This window comes from Penicillium daleae, assembly GCF_028827525.1.
Source record: "Penicillium daleae strain IBT 16125 chromosome Unknown utg000008l_segment0_segment0, whole genome shotgun sequence".
NCBI classification, from domain to species: domain Eukaryota; kingdom Fungi; phylum Ascomycota; class Eurotiomycetes; order Eurotiales; family Aspergillaceae; genus Penicillium; species Penicillium daleae.
Window position 1 is genome coordinate 2675648 of NW_026623156.1, and position 16518 is coordinate 2692165.

The 16518-nt window shown below is 51.2% G+C and overlaps 4 protein-coding genes across 4 annotated transcripts; 3 read left to right on the plus strand and 1 right to left on the minus strand.

Moving 5' to 3' along the window:
* Window positions 1-2219: 2219 nt before the first annotated feature.
* On the plus strand, window positions 2220-3690 carry N7458_009504 (putative mitochondrial carrier protein; the record flags this gene model as incomplete). Its single annotated transcript, XM_056912886.1, has 6 exons — window positions 2220-2333; window positions 2443-2477; window positions 2541-2614; window positions 2764-2991; window positions 3064-3401; window positions 3484-3690. 6 exons carry the CDS (start codon window positions 2220-2222, stop codon window positions 3688-3690), a joined length of 996 nt encoding a protein of 331 aa, XP_056761735.1.
* A 443-nt stretch (window positions 3691-4133) lies between these two features.
* Window positions 4134-7222, plus strand: N7458_009505 (putative pH signal transduction protein PalA; the record flags this gene model as incomplete). Its single annotated transcript, XM_056912887.1, has 7 exons — window positions 4134-4141; window positions 4212-4449; window positions 4521-4575; window positions 4699-5593; window positions 5657-6231; window positions 6312-6714; window positions 6787-7222. The coding sequence occupies 7 exons, from the start codon at window positions 4134-4136 to the stop codon at window positions 7220-7222; spliced, it is 2610 nt and encodes an 869-aa protein (XP_056761736.1).
* Window positions 7223-10372: 3150 nt separating this feature from the next.
* N7458_009506 (transient receptor potential ion channel family protein) lies at window positions 10373-12566 on the plus strand (the record flags this gene model as incomplete). The annotated part of the gene is made up of 2 exons (XM_056912888.1): window positions 10373-10748; window positions 10888-12566. The coding sequence occupies 2 exons, from the start codon at window positions 10373-10375 to the stop codon at window positions 12564-12566; spliced, it is 2055 nt and encodes a 684-aa protein (XP_056761737.1).
* A 758-nt stretch (window positions 12567-13324) lies between these two features.
* Window positions 13325-14698, minus strand: N7458_009507 (TLC domain-containing protein; the record flags this gene model as incomplete). The annotated part of the gene is made up of 2 exons (XM_056912889.1): window positions 13325-13720; window positions 13823-14698. 2 exons carry the CDS (start codon window positions 14696-14698, stop codon window positions 13325-13327), a joined length of 1272 nt encoding a protein of 423 aa, XP_056761738.1.
* Between the last annotated feature and the right edge of the window lie 1820 nt (window positions 14699-16518).

Below are 16518 nucleotides of genomic sequence, written 5' to 3' on the forward strand. Positions count from 1 at the left end.
GGGGTTTGTGTTCTTAACTGTCGATTATCACGTGCACGTGTCAATGGTGGACGGTCTGCCCTCGACGATGATCAGGTAACTAACTATACTCTATGGGTAGTTATTAATCAATTCTTTATAACTAACTAGTTAGTTAATTGATGTATTGTTCCTAATTATCCAACTCTTCGTCCCAGGGAGACCAACCCTCGAACAAGAGGCTGACAGTCGACTGGAATACCCCAACCTCCCCACATTCCCCAGTTCCAAAGACAGAAATGGAGCAGATGCACGAGGTATGCCATCTATGCAATCACTGTGGTGGCATTCAAGTTATGATTCCACGGTGTCACAATTTATGTCATAGTACATATGTAAAAGAAAATTAATTTGGTGCTGAAGCAGTCGACTGCCGCCCAGCCCTTTTGCCCATCCATCTGCCAAGCTCCATCGCTCGTCTGTAGCTCGTCTGGGGAAGCCGAGCCTCGACCTGCGACCAGCCAGACAGTGCAGTACTACTTAGACTGGCTTACAATATATGTAGTCCGATCCCAAGATCTGCAGCCTCTTTTCCAATCAGCGTCCCGTTGATAACCGAATGAGTCGTAGAGCTCGGATTCTCCACGAGTTACCATAAGCCAAAGCAAGTTCCATGCCTGTCATTCCCAAGGTTTGGTTCGGCATCCTCCATTGGCGGGTTGCAAACGCAAAATGATTGATTGCACGCCAGGGATCGTATCCCTGTAAGAGCTATCATTGCACGGTCGGAGGACTGTCCTCCAGTAAAGATAGTAGTAGATTGCAGCTCTGAATGATGGAAACCAGATGGATTCTGGCCTGTATCCCATGGGTCCGGACTGGGGTCCTTATCGGCGATCGTGGCTCTGCTGATGGTCTGAAATGAATGGCCTTGTCTTCAAGGCGCCTTTTTCGTCCGCTTCCCATTTCCAACAGCTGGTAACGGCACCCTGCTCGATTCGACGAGTCGAACCAACAGCGGCCTGTATTTTCCATGATCATGCATACTAGTTTGCATTATGGCCGATAGTCTGGAGTGACCTGGCCAAAACCGGTTGGCACAATGCGGCGGGCGACCGGGGAGAAGTATGTTCCGCTGCGCCAGTCCATTTTGTGTCGAGATCGGGCCTCAATGGAGCTCTATTAGGAGCACCGAGACAATCAAATAGAACGAATTGGCCAGTACTAAATGCCGCAAGATGCAGCTATAGAAGTAGCCTTCCACTTCTCCGCTCTGCCCCATCACATACCGTGCTTCCAAAGCTATGGAGAGAGGATCATACTTGGTGATTTGGTGGGGTCTCCCGCCCAACTTCCACAACGACGTCACTTGATCTTGGCCCTAAGCCCATTCGAGAACGACTGTTAAGCTCGGTCCACATGCGATTTTGGCTGCCCTCTTTTTCCCTTTCTCATCTCCCTGCTCTCGTGGGTTGATTGGGCTAGTTGTATCTGGGAATTTGGCCATAGAGTGGACTCTGGGCTTCAGTAGGTTGTCTCTTTTTCTGGTCTCTGCAGTGAAGTGGGTCACGGGGAAGAACGGACCACTGGATGCGATGGTCGGACGCTAACGATCGGCTTTTCAGCTTTCCTGAGATCAACCATCAACCACCCCCCCCGTTGCAAAGGGAGACACACTAACCACGCCAATCGACTGGACGGCCTTTCTGTCTGGTACAGGGGGTTCTCATTCTCAATTGTCCTATTGCTTTCCGACTGTCATTCAATTGCTTCGACTCAAAGACTGCGCTGCCCGTGCTGTTGCCTTCAATCTACTTCCCGTTGTCCGTTCCGACCTTCATAGCCGAACATCCCGTTGCCTGATTTGCCCGAACGACAACAACCAAGTCACATATCGAAGCCTAGATAGTAGATCCTTTCGGGTCATATCTCTATCGATCAAGAGAGTGCCTCCAGACTGCTGCCAGCCTAGTAGATGCTGAATTGTGGGACGCCGAACGGTCTACTCTGAGTGCTTCTGAGAGGCCGCTTTGCGTTCCATTAGGTTCCCCAGCCTGCTGCGGTTGCAATCGCATCGTCGAGTACTGAACCCTTATTGCCGGAATCTCATAGAACCTTGCAATACCGTGAAGGAAGGAGCACGCGCGCCGTTTTTCCAGTTCTTGCCCCGTCCAATGGAACCTTTTTAAGGCATGACTGTTGGTAAACGAACTGAACATGCTCCTCCCTTCTCTCCATCTTCCAACCCCCAACCCGCCGTCATGCCAACCAGCAACGCCTGGATCATGGATGAATCTACTCGCAACAGACTCTTCAAGAAGTACAAGACTCAGGTAGCTTCGGCAACCTCGACTGTCTGCGCAACTCTGGCAGTGGTGAGTTGATATCATTCTCTCTGGGCCTGAAGCCGCGGCGGCGGCGGCGGCGGCGGCGGCGGAGCTTCTCTCACGATTGATACTGACTCCGATGGCCTTGCTCTTGCAGACCCCTCTGGAAAATGTGAAGACTCGCATGCAAACGTAAGTTACTCTCTTAATATGATGGATTTGAAGCGATTGAGCTAATGTGGATGCATCTGCTAGCCACAACTTCAAGGACATCTTCCAGTGTTCCCGGTATCTGTGGCGGACTGAAGGACCGCGTGGTTATGTGGCAGGTACGTACTGATTTTGTTCATTTATCGGATCTTTATCCCTTTCATCGGATGTCTTGTTCTTTCATTCAAGTTCATCCTATCGAAAATTCCAACATCTGTTCTGTTGCTCCACGCTGCATATCATGTCTGACATACTGATCATTTCTTAGGTGCTCTTCCGCCACTGGCGAGTGTGACTGCCGTCCGAGTGCTGAATTTCACCTCTTACAACTACGCCAAAGAGGGTATTGCCGACATTGTCAAGCGTATCACCGGCACATATCCCTTGCCCAAGCCACGCCATCCCGACCAGCCCGGCGAAATCCCAACCGTGGCTGGCGTTATGACCTTCACTCTTGCTGGTGCCTGTGCGGGTTTGGTGGCAGCCCCGGTCGCATGTAAGAATCCATTGAAATCACATGTACTTGGCTTCTTTGATATACTAACATCTGATTTTCTCAATGTTCTAGGTCCCTTTGAGCTCGCCAAGAACGTGGTCCAGACCTCCGTTCTGGTTTCCAACCGAGCTCAAGCAGCTCCGGGTGCGGCCCGCGACCCTTCTCTCCGCACCAAGCCGCGGATCGGCACTGTTGAGGCCATCCATCAGATCATCAAGCGGCACGGATTCCGCGGTCTGTACACTGGCTTCCACCTGCACGCTCTGCGTGACACGGTGGGTACAGCCATGTACTTCGGGATCTACGAGACCGTGAAGGAGGTGGCGGCCAAGGAGCTCGGATATGACCAGTCCCCCTTCGGCGCCCCCGCGATTGCTGGAGCAATCTGCAGCACCATCCCCTGGTTCTGCGTAAGTCTATTACTCACCCATCATCAATATCAAGAGAGAATGACCAGTGAGAGAATACTAATCGTAAAATTCGTTATTATAGACTTACCCCCTCGACACCCGCAAGACCCGAGCGCAGAGCGTGCTGCTCGGAAAGTCCAAGGAGATCGGCGAGGCCTCCGTGGCAGTCGCCAAGTCCAGCATGTACAAAGGCCTCTCCATCATCCTCATCCGGACCGGGGTCAACAACATGATCCTTCTCAGTCTTTTCGAGTACATCAAGGCTCAGATTGACGAACTGCCCAACTGAGGGACATGTTGGGGGCCCCCATTCGGACGGGATGATTTGATCGGCCGCCCTGGCAACGGGGCTGGTCTGATCCACTGCATTTGTACTTCTCCCCAGAGATACGCCTTTTTTTTTTGTTCATGTACATACCAACTTGGATGAGCCGTGGAGGCTCATCTGCAAATATGAGAATGGAGCTGGGTCCAACAATACTTTCCTTTCTTTGTAGAGTGGAATCTGTAATACTTCCATAATGTAAATACAACAACCCACGTTCTTCTACGCCGATCTACCTCGTGTCAGTAGATCTCGTGCCATGCGGAGTTTCTGCCTTAGGCTGTCAACACGTCATCCCGTTGCCTGGTGGGGTTGGAGCAACATCTCGCGGTCAACAAACGAGCTCTCGTTTTTCGCCCAGACCACTCCCCCTCTCACCTCTCCTCTCACCCCGCCCTGTCTCGACAATGACATCGTGAGTAACAACAATAATCCTAAGCTATTTCCCCACATATTTGACCTTATACTCATGCTTAATAATCTAGCAATATCCTACAACTCCCGTTCCGCCGGTCCCACACCGTCTCGCTCTCCGATGCCATCACCCAGTATATCTCGTCCAAATATGACCAGCGCCCGGATATGTTCGCGGATGATCTGATGATTATTGATCGTCTGCGTACCGAGGCTGTTAATGTTCAGGAACCGCATATTAGTGGTATTAGCCGGTTGGTCACGTATGCGGCGCAGTTGAAATGGCTCGGAGGGAAATTTCCAATTGATGTGCGCTATTCTCCCGGCGTTCTCGGTGATTTGAGTTATGGGTGGTGTGATTAACTGGTCTTTTGTTATAGGTCGGGGTCGACTTTTCGTGGTATCCGGCACTGGGGTTTAATTCTGCCCGGCCTGGTGAGTGAGAGTCTGCCGGGGTGGTCTTACAACTTCAGTCTTGCCCAAAAAGCTAGATAGCAGCTTGGGATGGGCAGTGGTCTTTCGTCTATCCAGTATATGCTAACTGCTACTGGTGCAAAGTATCCCAAAATAACCTCCGTTTCGAGCTGGCGAACATCCTCTTCAACCTTGCTGCACTATACTCACAACTTGCATACGCGCTGAATCGGACAACTGCGGATGGCCTCAAGCAGGCATGTAACTACTTCTGCCAAGCAGCAGGTGTCCTGGCTCACCTTCGAACCGACATAATCCCCGATCTCCGCTCGTCGCCGCCGGAAGACATGGACGAGATGACACTTCAGAGTCTAGAGCAACTTTTGCTGGCGCAAGGCCAGGAGTGCTTCTGGCAAAAGGCTGTCAAGGACGGATTGAAGGATGCTTCTATCGCCCGGCTTGCGGCAAAGGTTTCCGACTTCTACGCCGATGCGGGTGATTCCGCGGTCAAGTCCAACGCAATTAGCACCGAGTGGATCCACCACATGTCGGCCAAACACCACCACTTTGCTGCCGCGGCGCAGTACCGGCAGTCGCTGGACTGCTTGGAGAAGCGCAAGTACGGAGAGGAAGTGGCGCGGTTGCGCGACAGCCTGAACTGCGTTAATGAGGGTCTGAAGGAGTCGCGGTGGATTAGCAAGACGGTGGTCGGCGATTTGAACGGGCTGAAGAACCGGGTTGCGGATGATTTGAAGCGCGCCGAGAAAGATAACGACATTATATATCTTAGTCCTGTGCCGCCCAAGTCGGAACTGAAGAGTCTGGATCGGGCCAGCATGGTGGCTTCCAAGGCGCCGTCGCAGGTGACCGATGCGATTTCAATGCTTGGAGAGAATGGGCCTTTGGGCCAGCCGTTGTTTTCGAAGCTGGTTCCGTATGCTGTGCATATCGCAGCTAGCATTTACTCTGATCGCCGGGATAGACTGGTCAATGAGTCCTTGATTGGCGAACTCGAGTCCATGACTGATAAGCTAAGAGAGTATGTCTCGGCTTACTAGCTTGCAATATTTTGAAACAGGGTTTAGGCTAACCGAATATCTAGTTTGCTGTCATCACTCAACCTCCCAGGTTCACTACAAGCTCTGGAAAAGCCGCTCGGTGTACCAGGAACGGTAGTATCCCACGCGGAGGAGATGAGGCAACAGGATGGGCTGAACCGCCTGCGCCGGTCAGTCGAGGACACTGCCAAAGTCAAGTTCAACGATCGATCGATCTACAACGAAGGTGTCGAGTTGCTAGCAGCCGAAAAAGCCGAGGACAATGCGACTCGACGAAAGTATGGAACAGATCGATGGGCGCGTGAGACCTCCGAGGCCGCTGCGCCAAAAATCTACAATACGTCGAAAGAGATCAGTGGGTATTTCACCTCTGCACAGAGCAGTGACGACCTCGTCGAGCGTAAGCTGCGCGACTCCGATGCTGTGTTCCGCGTCTTAACAGGAACGAATCGAGATCTCGAATCCTATGTACCCAGCAGCCGCAGAGCTGCCATTCCTCCGGAGGTAGAGCGGGAGGCAGTCAAATTGCGCAGCTGTTTGAGTGAGGTCAGTCGGATGGAGAACCGTCGGCGCCGGCGGATTCAGACGCTCAAGGATAAAGCCCGCGCAGATGATATTCGTATGTTATACACTCACTTTCTAACAGCTTTGTCCGTGAGAATTAGTTTGTGCAAAAATGACTGACAGCAACGCATCCAGACCCTGCTCTGCTGAAGGAGACTGCACGGTTAGAACGAGAGTTCCCGATGCAAGCCATCCAGGCGAGCCAATTCGAGGATCTCTTCGAAGAACAACTACGACTCTACGATTCTGACAACGATATGCTCGCGCAGGAGAGGCGAGACCAGGAACAAATCTCCGAGCAGGTCCGTGACGCGAATCGAGCTTTCACTCGAGCGAATAAGGGTGACGCCTCCACCAAGGAGCGCGAGACCGCTCTGCAAGAGCTGGAAAACGGATACTTGAAGTACAAGGAGATTATCTCGAACTTAGAAGTCGGCCGGAAGTTCTACAATGACCTCGCCAAGATCGTTAGCCGGTTCCGCGATGATGCAAAGGCCTTTGTGCATCAGCGCCGTATGGAGGCGAGTCAATTGGAAGCGTAAGAATCCTCCTCCTTTGACCAATTGCTGTATCAGCATACGGATGCCATACTCATACTAACCTCTCACAGGGATATTTCCAACGTGACTGCCATGGCATCACTGCGCCTCTCTCAGCCTCACCTGCACCAGGCCTCTCCCCAGCCAACCCGCACACACCATCAGCCCTCTGCCTACTCAGGCGTGCCACAAGCCCAGGTACAGACACAGGCACCGGCACAGGTCCCCACTCAACCACCGTCTCAACCCCCAGCCCCAGGCCCAATCCCCGTACAGATGCATTCCCACCGGCCTTCAGGAACCGCCGCACCCCTGACCGCGCCGCAACCAGTACGCGCCGCGGTCGCCCCGCCCTCGGTGCCGATGCCTGGCATGTGGTCGCCTGAGATGGGTATTCGATTTGACTCGGCGGGCATGCCACCCGGTGCGAATGCTGGACCTGCGACGGCTGCGGCGAGGGGACAGACTGGGACGTGGGATCCTAGTCAGGGTGTGCGGTTCTCGTAGATGGGGATGTGGTATATGGGATTGATGGAGTGGATTTGGGGGGTTGTACATATGCATGTGCTAGATATTGCTACTTTTTTGCATACAATGAGGATATTCATTGTTACTTAAAAAGGAAACATGTCGCTCATGATGTCGATGTCTGGGATGGACTTGGGTAGAGAGTGGTCATGCTCTGTGAGAAGTGAGAAGTACTACAGATCTTCAGTCGATCTCTGTCGATCTCCCACATAAACAAAAAGACTCCTCGAACCCAACCTTGATTCCAATGCATAAAAGATAACATGTACTCGTGAGTACATCCGGTTTTCTCTCTACATTAAGGCCCATAGTTAGTTAAACCCCCTCAATTTAGTCAGCCTCACACACACCTGGACCCCGATCTGACTCGCCCCCATAAGCCATCACCAGCTTACGCAACCCCGTCCGAAATAGGCCACGGAGTAACTATAAAGCGCCTTCCCCATCACGCACAGCAACATGAGCTAACCAAGCAGCAATTAGTTACTCCAAATACCCACAGGCGACTAGTCACTAGTGACCGTCTGGGCCAACCTGTCAGAACTCAGGACTGGCGCCAAGGGTCGTCTCTCCTCCGCAGACGAGTCAACGCGCGAGATTCGTTGGAGGAGAGACATGGGCAAGCCACAGTAGTCCCCGAGAGGTTCAGTAGGCCCAAGGGTAAGTGTTTACCTGAAGGGTGTTCTTCGGGTTCCTGTCGTATTCGCTTTAGAGGAGGAGGGATCGAATTGTCAGTAATAATTCGGTGTAAGCGGTCGTAACTAGTTAACTATGGGCATCGTGTAATTCAGACGTTACCAAATCAGCGCGGAATACATACCGGCGTAATTATCCTCTTGTTACAGTAGAAAGACTGTATCTGGGTTCGGTTCTGACGGGCTTGGGAGGGTACTACTGTACGTAATAATTGAACCCCTACAGTTCTGCCTGCTATCATAGTGTTGCTTTAGCCGCTAGCAACCTATGCCCCTACTATTACAGTGGCAGTTCAAAAGTCTGAAACCAGGGACCAAGAAAACAGGCCGTCAAAATATGCCTCGATTTTATGTTTTTAACAGATCTTTCTGAATGTCTTTTGAACCCTCTTTCTAGATATTCCCGGCATCTGTGTTTCAACTTGTCTTCTCAAAGTATAGCTGATGAGATGGGTTTGAACTTTTTCGGGTGTTGCAAACTTATGGAACACCACTGTACTTAAATGTCTCCGTGCGGAGTCCGCAGCTCGGTCTCTTTTACTCTCTTTGCAAGTTCGACAGCCTCGAAAAACGGGGTGCAATAACTACTGTGCCACTGCGCAAGAGGCTAGCGGTGTTCAGGTTAGCTCCACTTACTGATGTGCACTGGACGGACGTGCTGTGAGCCCACGAAGCGGAGACTCGGCTTTTTTCTTCCGCAGCAGCCATTCAGGGACTGGATTTTTGGACGAGCACGACATCCGCTTACGAGTCCATTTTGAGTTTAGGGTTGGAGGAGTCATGATCTAAAAGTGAATGGAACTGATTGCTAGGTGGCGATTATGCTGACTTTGTTGCAGATTACTGTACACTGTACAGTGGTTTGGAGCGATGTGGTTGAGGGTGGATTGGTTGGAAATGGTTTGGTTTTTCTGTTTGGTCAGGGACTCGGGTAACGGGTTAGATTGTTCCATGGAAGCACGTTGTCGTATTCTTATTTATTGGTTTCTATTTATATCCATAGGACAGTACCGTAGTATGGTATTTTATATTTCATAAATACAACACCACAACAGAATAGTGTTTCCAGTACGGAGGAGTTTTACTGGCCCTGCTGCATATGACTGCCGCTACGAATTGTTTAGGCCTGACGGTTCGTTCGGCTCCCCTCAAGGCCCGAGACCTCCGGCGCCAACCCAAACCCAGCCAGACCGGATGCTCGCGGCGCTTACGGAGAATTAATCCAGTAGTAGTATACTAGTATGAATTGAGTAATTGAGCCTGAGCCACATGGGGGTTTAACCACTCCTGGATCTCAAGCACGGGATTTGGAAAGAGGGGGTTTTGTTTGCGTGCTCAGGTGCTGGGTGGTGTCAAATTTTCCTGCCTCTGAGCCTGCTGTATGACATATGAACTACTGTATGAACACCTTTCTTTGTTCCAGCCACCACATACATACATCGCTGGCAGCAGTGACGTCGACCAACTTGTGGTTATCGTGTGCATTCTACGTATGTACCCACTGGACCGTTGATCCAGTGGTGGATCGTTAGAGAAGTGCGGTAGATGACATCAGTGCATCAAGGAGAGAGGCCGATCGGGACTGGTTAAAATTCAGGGCCTACAGAATCAATTTGTGTACAAGAGTAGATGCTGTGATTGAACTCAGTAGTGATCCGGCGAATAGTATGATGTGTTAGTGCCTATCTTGACCAGTCATGGTCAAATCATATCTATTTTACTTTGCAGGATGGTTGGTGTGGCTGGTTGGAAACCGGGAATTGGGATAGAATACGTACATGCAAACAGATACACATATGTACGGAGGGTTTCTCGTTCGTTCGGCAGTGGGATCAATCTCACGATCTACTACCCTAGTGATGGAGTGATTAGCATTCTTTCTAAGCAGTTTCTTCTCCATTCAATCTTGAACAAAGCGATCTGGGTGCCTGAAACATTTGGGTGTGGCAATGTCGGGCGGACGGGGGAGGGCGATAGTGTCTTGAATAATGCATAATAATGATTGGTTATATTGCATATTAATCGAATTACATTTTCTTTCGGAGATAGCCAGCGTAAGCCCAGGATCTTGATGGAGTCTAGTCTCAGGGTGTCTTATTTGTTCGGCACCAATCCACCCTGAACTGGGGGGCCCAGTCTCTGAGCCTGTTCCCTTTTCGCTTTGATGCAAAAGAAAAATATGAAAATATGAAAATATAAAAGTATGAGGTTGCCTTGTTCCGGCTCGTTGGCCCCATCCCCCCCCCCCAATTTTACCGGTCTCCTCCCCCAAGCCCATCATGGCGTACATCCCGTCACTGACCTTCGAATAATCTCCATCCTCTCCAGTCTTGCTGTCGACAACCACACTCGCTTTTTTTTTTTTCGACAGCACTTTCGCTCTCGCTTTTTCCCGCCCTCTACGGGCATATCACTCCCCCACCAACCTTCCATCATGCGATTTCCTCGCTGGCTGGCGGCGGGCTGCTTCGCTCTCAGTCTGGCCCCGCCCGTTGCCGCTGTCAAGTTGTTACAATCTCACGCCCTCGTTCCATGTTCGAATGATGGAATTATTTCGGTCAACCATTTCGGTATCGTCTTCACGCCGGGGAATATGAGTGCAACGGTGAGCTTCGACGGCCAGGCGACTTATGCGGGCAACATTCGGATCGATCTCGAACTCTACGTCTACGGTTACAAAGCCACCACCAAATCATTCGATCCATGCGTCTTGAAAGTAGATGCGCTGTGCCCACTCCAAAAGGATACGGCCCTGAAAATTGCAAATGTTCCGCTGGATCTCTCGAACGTCGACTTGTCCATCATTCCGGGTGAGTCCGCTGTCCCGTCGATCCCCGGTCTTATCTGATAGCATCCTGAACCCTCGTGCTTGCTCGTGATAATTCTGAACCACCGGATCCCGCCGGATCACCCCCGAATTGTCCAAACTAACATGCAAGAACCTCATAGGTATTGCATACTCCGTTCCCGATCTCGATGCCGTGGTCCGCCTGGAAATCATGGACGCCGACACCGGCGGTAAAGTCACCTGCGTCCAGGCCAGTGTCAACAATGGGGTGACGGTCGACCAAACGGGTGTGGCTTGGGCCATGGCCATTCTAATAGGGTTAGGACTTCTCGCAACGGTGGTTGTATCTATTCTCGGCCACGTCAATATCGCAACTCACGTCGCCTTCCGCACCTTGCTCTTCTTGGGCTTTATGCAGACCCAGGCCATATGGGGTATGACGGCCGTTAACCAGCGCCCGCTGGTACAATCGTGGACGCAGCTTTGGCAGTGGACGATGGGCTTGGTTGGGGTTCCGTTCTTGCAGACGATTTGTACCTGGTTCGTGCGTTCGACGGGCGGTACGCCTTCCCAGATTCTCACGCACACCGATGAGTATTCGGTGATTATGCAGAAGCGCTCGTATATTCCGGGATCGCTGATCGCCCGCGCCACGGATATGACGGAGAATGGTGGGGAGGTCGAGGTGCGAGGGATTGAGCGCGTGGGTTTCCGTATCAACATCGAACCGACCAACATCTTCATGACGAGTTATCTGTTCTTCTACTTTGTCACGGTCGCCTTCCTGCTGGTGATCTTGTTCCTCAAGCTGGTTGTGCCGAGGTTGGCGAAAAAGTCGAGCAGTGCCAAGCTGGAGCAAGTGATGGTCGCATCATCCGACTGGAAGGACTTTATGCGCGGCAGTCTGTATCGACTGGCTTCGATTGGATATCCGCAAATGTGTGCACTCGGTCTGTGGGAGTTGATTCACCGAGACTCCGCCGCCGAGATCGTCCTGGCCATCTGCATGTGGCTCACCATGACTGTCATCCTCTGCTGGGCAATCTTCAAGGTCTTCCAGCGCGCCCGGCTATCACGAACCCTCCGACAAGATCCCGCCTATACTCTCTACTCCGATCCCGTCTGTCTCACCCGCTGGGGCTTTTTGTATGTCAACTACAAAGCGCAAGCCTACTACTTCATGGTCCCGCTGTTCCTCTACACCCTCGCCAAGGGCCTCGTCATCGCCTTTGCACAGTCAAGCCCGCTAGCACAATCCATCGTCCTCCTCATCATCGAAACACTCTTCCTCGTCGCCACATGCGTGATCAGACCATACATGAACAGAACCGCCAATGTATTCGCCATCATCGCCGCCGTCCTCAACTTCCTCAGCGCAATCTTCTTCCTCTTCTTCACAAACGTCTTCACCACCCCCGAACTCGTCGGCGGTGTCATGGAAGTCCTATTCTTCTTCCTCAACGCCCTTTTCATGCTCGCCCTCCTCGTCTTCTTCCTCATCGGCTTCTACTACGTTGTCACCCTAAAAGAACCCGCCGAACAATACACCAGTCTCACCGATAACCGCTCTTCCACGGTCCTCGTCGAGAACCGCCGTATCACAGAGCTACAGCCGTTGGAGAAAAACCTCGAGGTCGAAGACGGCCACATGGCTTCCCGGGGAAATGTCTGGGAACCTATATCTACGCGGTCGCCCTCTGAAGATGACCTCTCTGAAGCGCCGCATCGACCATTTGATCATGCCATTCAGCCGACACTACCTTCCATCCCGACCAGTGACTCTGACAGCTTACGATCACGGCGGTACGATATACCCCGGCAAGAAGAGCGACTGGTTTAAAATAACCCTCGCCCTCCCACCATCCCTCCGTTCCTTTACATGTCTATATTCAGCATCCATTCCTAGCATCTTTTTCCTTATTGTTTATAGTGATGACGATCTCACATTCCCAGCCATTTTTGCACATTTTGCACATTTCATTGCAAGAGAAGCCTCGGAAGCTTCGGTACATGGGGACCTCGGCGTTAGGCTCTGCATTCCTTTTTTTTGATCTTGTTTGGTATATATGGGTGTTGGCGTTTCTCGACTCATCTTTGTGCATTTTCTCTGCAGAGCCACCTACACCTACACCTACACTTTCCTTTGCATCTGCACTTGCACTTACGGCTGGCATTAGAAATTTCGTTAAGAGAGCTGTGGGCTTGATCATGGAACGAATAATGTCCACTGAATGAAGGATGTCTTCCTCGCGGGAGAGCTAAATAAATAACATTGGTTCAAGACATAGTGTGCTTGTATTGTATGTGCTTCATTAGACATTAGACATTGGGGTTGAAAAGCAGCAAGTAAGAACTGATGCAATATTATACAGAAATGCTTTGCATGTACACTGTTCAAATGCAATTCCCACCACTCCAATCGCGGCAAAACACAGCTGGGCTCGATTTGAATCATGGTTTTCGTGACACCCAGTCCGAGTCGCTTCATGCAGACCATTACCCGATAATGCAAGGGCAACACTCCTCGCCATTGATGGCACTCGTGCCACCTCGGCAGTGACATCTCCCAACTCGATTCTCAAAATCTCAATCTCGACTTCAATGACCCTTGGCCACACCGTTCCCATTAACATTGGCATGGCCATTCAGATCCTTCAAGACCTCCTCCGCCTCCGATTCATCCTCTGACCGATCATCCTTCTTCTCGCCCGTCGAAATAAACTTCCACGCACTGCGCAGGAGGCAATACAGCCAGAAGAGGTTAAGACTCTGCAGCATCGCCAGCAAAGCGAATGTGATGATATTCGAGATCCAGCATTTATACTGCTGCGTTTCCCAGTTGAGCTCGTAGGGACCCACGGTGCGGAACTCGGTCAGTAGAGACCAAAGGATGCGCAGGTTGAGGTAATGCCGAAGATAGATCCAGGTGCCGACGTTGAGGGCGTAAAAGGGTATGACGAGCTCGGACTCGATGTAATGGAAGGACTTGGAGATCTATGAAGGAAAAAAAAGAGTGTTAGTGATCGAAACCGGGTCAAGCCATTCCAAACATCTTTGGAGTCAGGAGACAGGAGGAAGGGTAATTCCAACACATACCGCAAGGAAAAAATCACTGATATCATGCGTGATATACACCGCAATCCCAATATACGTAAAATGGAACCGATAACTCAACCCAATCAACGCCAAAGTAACAATATGATGCGCAACAAGCTCCCTAAAATCCTTCCTCGGCTTCTCCATCCCCAAAATCATCACAAGCGCCTGCTGCGCCCAATACGCCGCCTCAAAGAGATAATAAAACTTGAACGCAGCCTGGTGCGTCCGATGCGGGAATAGCTCGTACATGCCCCGCGTATTAAAATACCACACTGGCGTCTGCCGCATCACATATAGACCCGCCGGCCCGGAGATCCCGAAGTACACGGCCGTATACATCTGCTCCATGAAGCGCAGCTGTTTACCGCGGGACTTGATGCCTGCAGCGCGCGCGAGCGGGTGAAGTAGCTCTTGCATGATGAATTCGCGGGTGAAGGTTAGCACGATTGTGTAGAAGGCCACAAAGGCGATGTCCCATAAGCCCTTGCCGTATTGTGCTGGTGTGCCCGTGGCTCCCGGGACCGGGTCCTCTCGGTAGGAGAGGAAGATGAAGTGGTGGATCACGTTGGACTCGGTTGGATCGAGGGCGTAGAGCGAGGCGAATGCGACCAGCAGCAATAGAGGGATCGACCAGGTATGCTTGGTAGCGCGCCTTTTCAGCCGTCGCAGGAGTGAACGCGGCTTCTTGCGCGACCGGGCGGGTTTACCCTCTTCGCGTCGGACATGGCCGTTGAGGCTGCCTGGGGATGCGAGGTCGGTGGACGTTAGAGCTGCGACTGTCTCGGTCTTGCGGCGGCGCGCGGAACCCCTGTTTGTTGAGGGCCGCTGGGCAGCGAGGGAGGGCGCGGGATTGGAGGGCGCGGGCGCCGCCATCTGGACGAGGGATGGAAGAGAGGAATGCTCGTGGACGATGGTAATTGTTGGACTTGGGGGGACGTGTCTTTGAATATTAATCGTCCCCACTCCTTTTTACTTGTTCCAATCACTGTGAAAGTAGGGATTTGACGGAACGTTTCATCTTACAGGTCCGATTTGCCCCCTTTTGGGTTAGTTGGAGGTTGTGGAGTGTCGTGGGCTGCGAATGAGAAGCCCGTGTTGTTCGCGGAGACCGGAGACCGCGGGTGCCGATGGTTGTTATTCACCGGGTATAGGTTATCTGATGTGTACTTGCTTTTTAGGATTACTGTAGATATCTATGTTCCCAAAAATGAGGTCCCGAGTAAAGAGAAACAGTAAACAAGCTAAAGTTATGTACCTGAAGCTTGTCAAATTCGTGGGCGAATGACCGCATCTATCCATGGTTCGGCTGGGTTCCAAGTATGTTTCCGTACCTGCATGGCACTATACAACCTCAGAACCCGAGCCCTGATACTCCTCAAATCCACTTGGAGATTGAAAGTATCTATTCAAATGTCCAAGGGCTCTGTGGATAAGCCAAAGATCTCACCAGGACGGAATAGCATCGTCAGCCTGGGGGTAGATGAGTGATATGACAGGCGTACATTTAGTTAGAATATGGACTTAGAATGTGGAATCTTCAATCCACCCGTGACGGGAGATTCATTTGCATTGAGGAAGTTTCCGGATTGTTTATGGTAGTTTGTTTCTTTATACACAGCGGTGGAGAGACATATAGATACTCCAAGCACTAGAAGAAAGGAGGCAACATTTCCTCGTTCTCTTTAAACCTCTATTCAAGGTCTACCTCCCTCCTGAGACATAATCTATATAAAAGTTTCTATACTATACCATCTCTTATACTTCAAGACAACATCAGAGCTCCCCACGCGGCACCACCGATGTCAATGTCGCGGATGACGAGGATTCCAGCAGGGATTGCGGGCCAGGTACCGACACACATAATTATGACTCCCTACAGGAATTCGCCCCTCACGACCAACCTGAAATGCCCGCGAAGTCCAAGAAGGGAGACAGGATTCCACCTGTACCAAAGACGAATACAACCCGCTTCTTCCACAGGACATGGTTTACCTTTCACATTGCCTCGTCGATCTAGTACGATCTGTTATACGGTATACCATGTATGTCCTGCGTTACCACAGCGCCAACTTAGATCGTCCTCAGGATGACCGGCGTAATGGTCAGCACACTGCCCCGTCCTGCAGCAGAGATATCAACCTAGAGCTCCTGCCGACCTGGAGACAACCTCTGATTCTCACACTCTGCCTTGACAACATATTGCTCGGGGACAACATGGGAATCTCAACACGGGAAGCGACGTTGTCGACGTCAACAAGGGGGATGTGGAATTAAATCTACGACAATCTCCTTCCTATGGATTTGCGAGGGTACCGGCAACCTCTGCAAGCATTAACTAGTTAGTTACGGTAAGCAGGCTGAATCGGCGAAACCGGTTTTGAGACGGAGAGAATGCTGACGCGATCTAGACATTTGATCAGACAGCTCCTGTTCAGGGGGTCTATTATGACTCCACTTCTTCGGGGGACTGCAGTTTCTGGTAATTATTATTTATATTGTGTTTGGCGTACTCGCCACGTCAAACTCAGAGCTTAGATTTATGTGGCTTCTCTATGTCGAGCTCCGCTATATCATGTATCGACGGGAATGCTCGAAAACCTCATCCATGACTCCCCCACAAAATCGTCTACGAGAATATTGTGAATTGGGCCGCGCTAGATATCGCTAGCTTCCGTGGACCCAATATGCCGCGA